The 11,910-nt window shown below is 44.7% G+C and overlaps 2 protein-coding genes across 2 annotated transcripts; one reads left to right on the forward strand and one right to left on the reverse strand.

Moving 5' to 3' along the window:
• Window positions 1–147: 147 nt before the first annotated feature.
• On the reverse strand, window positions 148–6,142 carry LOC147036293 (clathrin coat assembly protein AP180-like; the record flags this gene model as incomplete). Its single annotated transcript, XM_085905303.1, has 15 exons — window positions 6,013–6,142; window positions 3,927–4,069; window positions 3,777–3,852; window positions 3,464–3,566; window positions 3,300–3,393; window positions 3,117–3,228; window positions 2,940–3,046; window positions 2,803–2,844; window positions 2,249–2,322; window positions 2,072–2,077; window positions 1,475–1,487; window positions 1,262–1,395; window positions 992–1,065; window positions 863–877; window positions 148–327 (listed from the first exon to the last, which is right to left on the reverse strand). Coding segments are annotated over exons 1-15 (1,303 nt in total), but the record flags the coding sequence as incomplete, so codon positions are not given.
• A 987-nt stretch (window positions 6,143–7,129) lies between these two features.
• Window positions 7,130–11,047, forward strand: LOC147036294 (phosphoacetylglucosamine mutase-like). The gene is made up of 13 exons (XM_085905304.1): window positions 7,130–7,241; window positions 7,748–7,956; window positions 8,020–8,204; window positions 8,349–8,416; window positions 8,498–8,631; window positions 8,750–8,942; window positions 9,074–9,225; window positions 9,305–9,388; window positions 9,455–9,553; window positions 9,609–9,728; window positions 9,788–9,910; window positions 9,989–10,162; window positions 10,245–11,047. Coding segments are annotated over exons 1-13 (1,632 nt in total). The 5' UTR covers window positions 7,130–7,240; the 3' UTR covers window positions 10,335–11,047.
• Window positions 11,048–11,910: the final 863 nt, after the last annotated feature.

Below are 11,910 nucleotides of genomic sequence, written 5' to 3' on the forward strand. Positions count from 1 at the left end.
AAATACGGGCTGTAATTGAAATATGTCTGCGCATGCATCTAAGCGTGGCATCACATCACTAGACGGGTTCTTGTGGGGGGGGGGGGGGGTTGAGCTTCCCTGAGAGGATGTCGGGTAGACAACCCTGCTCGGTGGAAGCCCACTAACCTCCTAACAGATCCATATTGGTGGCGCCAGGGGAGGTGGCGGCCGCCGTGCTACTGGGAGGAGCTAGAGGGACTCCAGCTTCTGGCGCGGCGGGGGTAGGCGTGGAGTCGGCGGCGGCAGGGGAGGGGGCGGCGGCCTCCGCAGCCAAAGCGGGCTCGGCTAGCAAGGAATCGCCCATTTCTGAGGAAAGGGGTGAAGGGGTTGTGCGTGGGGTGGGGGGGGTTGCAGACCCCAAATAAAGAAAGCCACCCCATGTTGAGCGGGTAGAAAATTCAAATAAAGCCCAATTAAACAAAGTAAAATTCCAGTCAACACATTTTCAAAGGAGTTGACCCCGTTGTTGTAAACCAAATTCAGACAATGAAGGATGTGGAGGGAGAAGGAAGAAAGAGACACAAGAACAAGACCACTGAGACTAATAGCGATCTTTAGAGGAGACAAACAAGGAAGTCAGTGAAGACACATTGAGAGTCGAACAGGATCCGGAACACACTAAAAAAAACATTGTCAGAACATTTAGATTCAAACAGCGACGGGCCGTGCTTTTGGTACCTGGGACTTACTCGATTAAATCAATATCGCCACAATCATGAGATGAATAGAATAAACTCCTGTGAATAAATAGCGTTGCTTCTGATTGTGTTTCAGACAGCCAGGAAGGCCCCGACTTGAAAAAGAGAAGCACCACGTGCAAAACAAGGATGAAAACACTCACCTGATCCGAGAAGGTCTGTAAAAAGAACAACACAAGTGGTTATTTTATTATTATTTTTAGCTACTTAATGATCTGCCATTCCTTAAATTCAGTCTTTTTGTTTTCAGAGTGGACATGGTGGGATCTTACCTCCCCAGGACGTGGGGCCTGCGGATGCTGCTGGCGGGCCAGAAGAGGACAGAGGATCCAGGTCCAACAAGGAACTGGATTAAAGGTAGAAATTGTTTTTTATGTGGATTTGAGCGTTGTTTGTAAGTGTTGCTGCACCGAGTGTGTTCAACTAGAAGTCATAGGAAGGTTTAGAATCACTGTAACATCGATGCTAATTTCTGCTAGCCCATGTATGGCATTTTGCCTTAAATGTTAGCATTAAGCTCAAGGAATGAAGCTGCTACGTACTCTTCCGCTGGCTCGGGTGCAGCCGGAGCGGCGGCGGCGGCTGCGCTCTCCCCAGGCGGAGGCTGCAGTGCCGGGACGGCGTTTGATGATTTGGCTGGAGTCGAAGTCGGAGACACGTTGTTTGTGGGAGAACCCTGCGACGTACGCAATCACACTTGTGGTCAGACACAAGGACGAAGCAAAAGTAGAAATCAGTCGAAATATGCAGCTTACCTTAGTCGGAGACCTAAAAGAATCAAAAGAAAAAAGGGAAAGCACTTAGTGTGGAAAAACACACTTCAGTAGGAAAACTTGAAACGGGATGAATGCTACAATTCAAAACGTGATCATGTGATCATATGAAGGGTTCATCCCATTAACAATAATTTGGTTTTGTGCTCAAATGAATAAACCTCTTCATATTTTGCAGGCTGGTCTGGAAGAATTTAGTAGGATTTTATATGCTGTATATTTAGAATACAAAATCATGCAAAAATAATTCACAATTCAACCCTTTGGGATCATTAAAAAAAATTACAAATATTTGTATAAATGTAGTGCACTGAATGGAAAACAGGTTAAATCTTTTGACTAAATTCTTGCGAGACCATATTGCATTATGATTCATATGGCACTCTCTTATCGCACGTGTGTCTTATAGACTTCACACATGCGGTCAAAACAACACCAACACACTTGTCAGGTGGGCTACTAATTCCATATCTATTTCCACTGGTTGGTTCCCATGTGAATATAAAAAAAAAAAAAGAAATCGAGTAACATTCAAAAAGGTCAAGGTTGCTTAACCCCAAACCCAATATTTATGCTCACCCTTCACTGGTGATCCCACATGAACGAAAAGGGGGATAAAAGAGAGCAAGGATTAAAGGAAAATTGAAGACAGCCATCAAGCCTCATTGGTTCTTTTATAGATGGACATTTCCTGGCTCAAAAACAATTTCGCAAGCTTTTTTGGGAGATTTTCCATGAATGGACAGCGCAACTTACCCCTTCTTGCCACCCTTGACGTCCTCCAGGCCATTCATGTGCGTTTCCAGAGACTCCAGGATACTGCTGGGGGCCTAACACACGGAAGCCACATGTAAAAAATAAATTAATCAATAAGTCAAATACCTGACTTTGAAGGCCCTGGGGAGATTAGATTGCCATAGTAACACTAAAAAAAAAAAAAAGAATCCTCCATCCACACACAGCAGTCAAAACACAAACTATTAGAAATTATCTTTTAATGTCCCGCCACTGAAAACAACGTCCAACTACCGTGACACGTTTTTTGAAGACTACAAACACGCAATGTGTGTCTCTCGCTAACGTGTCAAACGCGATTAGGCCCAGCATGCTGACACGCCATCCTGCGAGCAGGCACTCGGCCATCGCTACGGTTACCGGCTCCTCCTCCGGAGGTTTAAACGGACAGTCGTCGTCGTCCGAGTCTGCCAGGTCCACCACCACGTTGGGGTGGAGACACTGGGAGGGGAGGGGTCAAGGTGGCTGGTGAGAAGTGGCAAGTGTCTACATACATGCGCTTCAGAGTAACTTACGTAGTTAATGTCGGGGATGTCGTTTTTGTCAACTCCAACGGTCTGAAGAAAGAAAAAAAGTTTTGTTATTGTCAGTGTAGCTGTGTTGCTGCACCGTTTGTGTTCAAATAGTTCACCCGTGGCATGTTAGCAAATACCTCCGCCAGCTTCATAAACTCCCCGATTTTAGTCACCCGGGTCAGGAACCTCTTGTAGATCTCCAACGCCTCCTTACAGTCGCTCTTTTTCATCTTGAAATATTTCTCTGTATCAAAACAAAATAGTCACAATCGTAGAATGTGCACGGGTTGTTTTTGTCGCGTTTCCAAACTGACCCAACATGTTGATGATGCCATCGTTGTAGGATGCAAAGAGCTTGACCAAGTCCTTGAAGAGCAGCAAGAAAGCAGCGTTGATGATGCCGTTGTTCAGCTCCTTGGGATGAACCTGACACCAAACAGGTAAGGACAAAAATTATTACTAAAAGCCGCTAAAGACGTGAAATCGTAGCGACTCACGTCAAACTCAAGAAGCGTGTCGATCTGAGTCTGCAAGACGGGCATGCCCTTCAAAAGCTTCTCCGTGGTCATGGTCCTCATCACGCCCTCTGCCCTGCTCGGCAAACACACTTGAAATCAAGTCGGTGCATCGAAGACGGACACAGTCATCGACGCCGTCGTACCCTTTTTTAACTCGAGTGAAGTCGAAAGCCATCTGGCGGTAGGCGAAGGCTTTTTCGTTCAGGTAGCGGCCGTACCGTCTGATGAACGTGGACATGTCGTAGCCTTCAAAAGAGAGCCGAGAATTTCAATGACTTGTTTCTAAAAATCATTGCTGAATATATGCAAAGGCTGGGAATGATGTGGAAGTGTAACGTTAAACTATTTTTCACCGTTTTACGATTCCTGACTTTTGGGGGCGTGACTAAAACACCTTGGACTACTTTAGCAAAGAACAAATTTGGATAAACTGTTGCCCAAACATGTTCTTTTTACCATTCGAGCCAGTTTTGTCGATGAAGTTGCTGAGGTTAAAGAGCGAAGTCCTGGAGGCCAAGTACTGGATGAACCTCTGCACAGAAAATGAGAGCATTTCAAAAGCAGCACGCAGTTTTACGCAAAGAACGCGGACAAAGGTGTACGTACCTCATTGCCGTGCACGCACATGTGGTGGGTGGTCACCAGGGCCTTGAAGACCACCACCCAGCTGGCGTTGGTAGCCCGCTCGAAAAGCGTGTCGGCCATCTGCGGGATGTTCACGTTGGTGGTGTTGGTGGCCGACACCAGGTCTGCAAAGGCGAAAAGAATTTCATTTGACGTCTCGATAGTGCTCCCTACAAAGTCAGCAAAATCACAAATGATGTGACTTTTGAAGTGTACCTAATGTTGTGTCCGGCAAGTATGTACAGTAATGAGCGTCTCGAAGGCCGTGACATTGACGTCAGCAAAAAGGCTAGCATCGAGTATCGGCAGGCGGCTTTGGTGATGGAAACGGCCGAAGGCCGTTAGACAGAGCGGACCTTGGCCTCGCCAAAAATAGATCGGCCCACTCAAGTGCAGACCGGCAACACAGTTTCGAGACAGAGTGGCCACTAAAATTGTCTTTAGTTTTTTTTTTAGGGCACCCGCACGTCACTGCTTGCATATTTCCATGTCGCCACTGTGGACATGCTGCACATGCAACATGGCTGACACCCGCTGTCCAGCGCAAGCAATGGCCGCTTATGTAATCTCATAACAAGTGTTCCTTCAACACTCGCCCATACGCCGCCGGTCACCTTAAACGTTTTGCCAAATTGTCACTTGTAGTAAACAAACACGGATAATAAACATGCTAATGAGGATTGGCTTGAGCTATAGAAAGACTCTTACGATAATCCGCCGCTTCTAAGAATGATCTGCGAGCTCCCCTGTTGGGCAGGCTGCTTCAATGGGTAGACCGGCATGCTCCATTAAGAAGCCAGTCGTACAAGAGATGAGTCCCCAAAATAAGACTTGGGAGTGACTCAAGCGCGTCACCACAGCCCAAAAAAATCCCATAACTGTGAAAAACAGATCAACGCTACAATTCCGTTCAACATTGTTCTGTCTTTGCACGTGTGTCCCTCCATTATCTTTCAATATAGAGACTGTATTTAGAAACATGTCTCTAAATTTGCTCTCTGGGTTCTCTCAATAATGTACATCTGAATGTGTGTGTCGTCATGGCAACAAGTGATCCTACAGAGTTCTTATTAGCAAGATAGCATCACGCCGGTCAGTGGAAGACAAACGGAAATTGTGTGACGATGGTGATGGTGCTGAGCCTGACGATTTTTAGGTTCAGTTTGAAGATGAGGCAAGAAAAGCAATCCAACATTGTCGCCTTTTGCAATGTAAATAATGCAGGGCAGCATTGGCTGATGAGTGAATTATTCACAAAGGGAGCGGATCACAATGGAAGACGCCAGAGCACAAGTGGCAGTAAAGATCAGAGCAAAAAAACTACACACACACACACGCACGCATCATGTCTGTCCTGCCAGGCCAAAATTGGGGGGCAATTATCATCTATTCCATGACAATAGTGGATATAAATAGTCTACATGGCCGTGTTTACATGGAAAGGTTTTGCTGATGTAAAAAAGAAAAAAAAATGAGACCATGATAAATGAGGTCAAAACTTTTTACACCACTGGTGTGATCCATAACAACTTGACTAATAAAAAAAACATCTTAAAGGGTAGAGTAAGAAAGAACAAATCTAAGAATAATTCAAACTGACATTAAAAGTACCCTTAACAAACTTGAGATGTTCTCCTGGATTTTCCCCTGACAAAGCAATTTTTTGTGAAAATGACTATTAATCATGATGGAAATAGTTTGCTTATTTACATACAGCACAACAGTACGCAGAGAAAATACACGTTATAAAAACAGATAGGTTTTTTACAATCTTGGCCTCGCATCAAATTAAACCCGTAAATCAGTCAACTAGTGCAGATGCTACATGCTAATTGCTAATGCTGCATGCAATGCCGACTTTTTCATTTGTCCCCATGACGACAAAGACATGATGTGTGCTTGTGTAGTTGTGTTGCTCCGAGCCGTGGCCATTGTGCCTGCTAAATCATCCTTACTGGTTCATCGCCACATTTGCGTGCGCACGCCCGCCCGCCCGCCCGCATGCAGCAAAAGGGCCTGCCTGCCTGCCTGCCTGCCTGCCTGACTAAACGGGCCACGCAATACTCACACTCCAGGTGCTTCTTCTTGGGCGCCATCACTTCGTGCGTTGTAGCCTTACACACGGCTCTGGCCATGTCCGAACCCGTCAGCTGGTACTGGGCCGCAGCGATGCGGTCCGTGAGCGTCTGACCCGACATTTGGACCCCCTTATCTGGAATGCTTAATAAAAAATATAAAAAAAATAAACTCGATCTAGCTGTACAGCAAACGAGCCTGTGACCTTCTCCCTGTATAGATGGAAAAACACCCCCAAGATGATTGATGTTTCATCGAACGGAGCTTTTGATGGAATAAAAAGAGCTTTTGTGGGCTTGAATATACGCGATGTACCCTTTTCAGCACCGTGGACAGCTCAGAAGCCTCTCCGTTACGTAACAAGCCGCTCTTCTCGTCGTTCCAAACAACACGCGCAATCTTTCCTTTTTGGATTGAAATCAACGCTCCATAGATGCGTTATCCACTCCGGGTTATTCTTTCCAATCGTCCAAAAAGTGCGGCGCTTTTCTGCGGCATCGAATGCGCAAAACGTGTGCGCAAAAAAAAAAATGGAGGCGGAGGAGGAGCAAAGAAGCCACGACGGAAATCCCTATGCACCTTCCCTTACGCTCATTTATTTATTCTCTGTCAGTATGGCCCACCCGCCAGAGGGTACTTGGACACGGCTGGGTGACACACGGACCAGCCCGTCTCTTAAAGAGGAGGACACACGAGTGACAAGCCAACAGGCTTATCCATCCGGCCATTTATTATCCGTAGCAATTTTTCCTCACAAAAGATCAATAAATCACCATTACGTGGGTTCCGCACGACTGAATCGACCCTAAACATCAGCGAGATATTGTCAACATACTAGTCCAAAAATGAAGTTACTATCACGTAGGTTTGCACGATTATTGCATTGGCGCAGTGCACGATGAGTATCCCAAAAAAACGATTTGATATTCTTTCATTTTAAAATAGACACCATAATTAAAATACACCTCGATGATATCGTTTGTTGTCTTGAACGAGTAAGGAAAGGTCCAACAGCAGTATGATTGTAATTTTTTTATTTCTACGATTGACCAGCAGATGACGCTATTGAGCATTGTCTGCATGAAAATTTAAGGCACGCCCTGTGTGGTGACTCACACGGAAGTTGAGCCACGTAGCTCACTTACAATCACAATCGGGTCCTTGTAGCTGGAAGACTCCCAATCGAGTCCTTGTTGCTCATAATATTGCAAACAACAAACAGTAAGTCTTATCCAATTCAGTGCAGTGAATTTGCATGTTTGCAGACTCTTGACCGATTTGTTAGCGTCAATTTGGTGTTTCGGTCTGAATGAACTAAGGTCGACAATCTCAGTTGGGCGTATTCATGGAATTTGAACTTTCCTGTATTGTTTTGCTTTTAGTTCCGTCAGTGTCAAAGTACGTTTCAAACCTAACGCCGTTATATTTGTATTCATACAAACAGTCTTTACAGTTGTTTCAACTCATCTACAAATGACTCATTTATCATTTGCCATTCCAAAAGTACTTCCAGATGTTACGCTTCCAATCATTTTAGTCACAGATTAATCCCGTGGGATTTATTGGTCATTGTAAACATTTGTGGACATGTCAATTAATTGAAGATTAATTCATGTTAGGACTGTTTTTTTTGTTTGTTGTTGTTTGGTTTTTATTTGTTTGGTTTGGTTTGACAAAAAAAACATGGCTATATCAATACTGTGCAAGCTGACTGCTGTTTGTTTCAGTGATGGCCCACTTGGAGGAAGTGTCTAAACTGTCTGAGGTGCACCCCAAACCCCCAGGCTTGATCTTGCACTATGGCACTGCTGGCTTCAGGGCCAACGCTAGCCTTCTCGATCACATCATGTTCCGTATGGGTCTTCTGGCCACGCTGCGATCCAGACAGACCAAAGCCGCTATCGGTGTCATGGTCACTGCCTCCCACAACCCCGAGGTGCTCCTCAACACAGTTTTAACGTAGCAACTTCCGCTGTTCTAACTTCTTATGGTCCCGCAGGAAGACAACGGGGTGAAGCTGATTGATCCCATGGGTGAAATGGTGACGCCCGGTTGGGAGGACTACGCCACCCAGCTGGCCAACGCCGAGCAGCAGCTGTTGCTTGCGGTGCTGGAAGACATTGTGGAAAAAGAAGACATCGATAAGAGCCAAAAAGCCTTGGTGTTTGTGGGCAAAGACACCAGGTGCAGTAGAATGGCGGCTCAATTTGGTAGAAGATTAGACATGTTTTAACAGAGGACATAGAATATTTGCCGATGAATATTTATATTAATTTGCTTCAGTGTTTGTTGATTTATATGTTTGTTAATGGAAAAAAAAATTCACAGGAGCAGCAGTGCTAGCCTGTCTCAAGCGGTACTGGACGGCGTGTCCTCATTGGGAGGGTGCAGCAAAGGTTAGCATCGAGCATACGGTCGAGTTTATATATTGGCTGTGAAATCTTAAACCGCTTGCGTCCGTCCGTCTGTCCAATAAGACTACGGCTTGGTGACCACGCCGCAGCTCCACTACATGGTTTGCTGTCACAACACGCAGGGGCGCTACGGCGAGGCCACGGTGGAAGGATACTACACCAAACTCTGCCGGGCGTTTATCGAGCTCACCAAAAATGTAAATCATTTATTTTGTAGTCTGTGCACAGGTAGTCGTTTCAATCAAAATATGGAGTAGCAATTACAAATAAGCAGGTAGATCAAGTCAAAGGTCATCAGCAGTGTCTTTTGTGTAGACACCCAACCGCACGGATGAGCAAAAGCACCTGACGGTGGACGGCGCCAACGCTGTTGGCGCATTGAAGCTGCGCGAGATGGAGCGTCACCTCAAGAGAGAGCTGCGGATTTCCCTTTTCAACGAAGGCCAAGGAAAACCTAACCATCAGTGCGGGGCCGACTTTGTCAAAGTGCAGCAAAAGCTGCCCACAGGTGGGATGCGCCGACTTTTGAATTTGGTGCAATCGTGAGTGGCAAGGAATGTGTCGAAGACATGATGGTCTGTATATTCATTTCTGTTTTATGATGTCTATTTGAAATGTTCCTTTCTGTTTCCGTGGTAGGCGTCAAGGTTCAACGCGGCGAGCGCTGCTGTTCATTTGACGGAGACGCCGACCGCATCGTTTATTACTACTCCGACGACCGCTTCCACTTGCTGGACGGAGACAAGATAGCGACGCTCATCAGCACGTTCCTCAAAGAACTGCTCACGCAGGTATAGAAGGCAACCTGTTTTATTGATTTATTTTTGCAAGTAGTGGACCACTGCTGATAAAAATGTACATTTCACATAGGCCGGCTTAAATTTGAAGATAGCGGTGGTGCAAACGGCATATGCTAACAGCAGCTCCACGCTCTACTTGAAGGACATAATGAAGGTTAGCGCCCACATTATAACGTTCATTGCAAAGGACACGCTAACAAATGCTTTTGCTTTGGTTCAGGTGATTGTGAAGTGCACCAAGACAGGAGTGAAGCATCTCCATCATGCAGCACAAGAATTTGACACCAGCGTTTACTTTGAAGCTAACGGCCACGGGACGGTAAGTGTTCAATTCTAGCTTCCCCATGCTTGCTAACCAAAAGTCTCACTGCCAGGTGTTGTTCAGCCCTGCAGCCGAGGAGAAGATCAAGCAATTGGCTGAGGACGTCAACGCGAATGACACCAGGAAGAGAGCGGCCATTCTTTTGCAGCACACCATCAACGTCACAAATCAGGTACTAAGTCCACCGTAGTCCTCTTGAGTCATGACTGCTGTGTGCTGTTCCTCCCACAGACAGTAGGTGACGCCATTTCTGACATGCTGCTGATCGAGGCCATATTGGCCTTGAAGGGAATGACGGTGCAGCAGTGGGACGCCATCTACACCGACCTGCCCAACAGGCAGCTTAAAGTCAAGGCGAGGCAAACGTGCACGCTTGGTACTTTCTCCTCCATCTGCTTGTCATTGCAAAACCTGTGTGTGCGCGCGCGGCAGGTAGCAAACCGGCGGGTGATCGACACGACAGACGCCGAAAGACGTGCGGTGAGCCCGGCGGGCCTGCAGGACGCCATTGACGCCTCCGTGGCAAAGTATCGACAAGCTCGCGCTTTCGTGAGGCCGTCCGGCACCGAGGACGTGGTCAGGGTTTACGCTGAGGCCGACACTCAGGTGAGGGCAACTTAACCTCTGAGGATTAGATGCGGCTGCTTACATACACCCTTGGTGTGTGTTTGCTTTTTTTTTTTTTAAGGAGAGCGCCGACTCCTTGGCACATGAAGTGAGCCTTGCAGTGTTTCATCTCGCTGGTGGAGTGGGAGATGAACCGAGACCTTTGCACTAGAACAACTCTTGGGATTTTTGCCATTGTTAGCTAACACTCAAAGAACCGAGACCTTTGCACTAGAACAACTCTTGGGATTTTTGCCATTGTTAGCTAACACTCAAACTTGTGTTGTCTCAATGCCAGCCTGTTTACCTTGGTACGGAAACTGCATTTAGTATCTACTAAAACATCAAGCTGACGAAAACTTAAAAATGCAGTTAAAAAAACAAATTGACACCTATTCAGTGATCTGTTATTTAGTAAAATCCTTTAATCGTTGACATACACTTTGTTCAAATAAATGAAAACATGATTATTATTTTTTTTAAAACAACGCGACCCGACCCCGGATAAGCGGATGAAGATGAAGGATGAAAATAATCAGCAGATAAATCAATTACAGTGATCGTTGGCAGTGTTTACAATGTTATCAATGAATCTGTAGCACTGAGTTGCTGTGCAGTGAAGTGTTCTATTGGTCATTATTCTTTTCTTGACTTGAAAATGTTGACTCTACTGTTGTTTACAATCAAATGAAGTAAGCTCATGAAAATGTTGACTCTACTGTTGTTTACAATCAACTGATGAACCATGAAGTGATTTTTTTTAATACTAGGACAAGTTTGACTATTTGGGTTAAAACAATTAGACTTTCTGGTGGTACTTTGCTGCACAAACAAATATGTAATTATTGTGACTCAATCTAAACAATAAACTAAGTGATTACTTGGTGTTCATTGTACAAACATACATACATACCATAGATCTATGGTTGAGCCTTCCATACATACATACATACATTATATATATATATATATATAGAGCCATGATAGATCTATGGTTGAGCCTTCCATACATACATACATACATACATATATATATATATATATATATATATATATAGAGCCATGATAGATCTATGTTTGAGCTATCCATGATAGATCTATGTTTGAGCTATCCATGATAGATCTATGTTTGAGCTATCCATGATAGATCTATGTTTGAGCTATCCATGATAGATCTATGTTTGAGCTATCCATGATTGAGCTAGGATTGAGCTATCCATGATAAATATATGACTGAGCTATCCTTGATAGATCTATGATTGAGCTATCCATGATACATCTATAATTAATCTATCCATGATTAAAGTCAAAGTCAGCTGTATGGTCTGGGATTGTTCATTTAGTCCAATTATTTATGTTTGAAAACAGTACATCATTATTGTGACATGTTTAATCAGGCATTCTCCTACCATCCACTCAAAACTTCTTACATACAACCCACGCCGCTATTAAAAATTGAACTGCCAACTGTGGTTGCTAGTTTTACATTTTCCTTTTTAAACGTTGAAAGGATCAATAAATGAATCAATAATTGTGAATTGTTTGATGGTGTTTTCTTTGCAAAATCGCCTGTACCCCATTTTCGCAGAACAGACCAATCACAATCTCAAACGTCACAGTACGTCCAGCCAATCATATGTCGTGATGTCATCAAAATGGTAAGAAGGACCCCGAACGGTCTAAACTAGTGATGTGCATTCCAGTTCTTTTAAGTGAACTGAATCTTTAGAATCGGTTCAATCAAAAGA

Source organism: Syngnathus leptorhynchus, unplaced genomic scaffold, assembly GCF_054491065.1.
Source record: "Syngnathus leptorhynchus isolate UIUO unplaced genomic scaffold, UIUO_Slep HiC_scaffold_705, whole genome shotgun sequence".
NCBI lineage: Eukaryota > Metazoa > Chordata > Actinopteri > Syngnathiformes > Syngnathidae > Syngnathus > Syngnathus leptorhynchus.

Excerpts from the sequence above, each read along its gene's own strand:
- LOC147036294 (XM_085905304.1), top strand. Across the intron at positions 9,729-9,787 it reads CCATCAACGTCACAAATCAG|ACAGTAGGTGACGCCATTTC; the intron begins GTACTAAGTCCA and ends TTCCTCCCACAG. Across the intron at positions 9,911-9,988 it reads ACAGGCAGCTTAAAGTCAAG|GTAGCAAACCGGCGGGTGAT; the intron begins GCGAGGCAAACG and ends CGCGCGCGGCAG.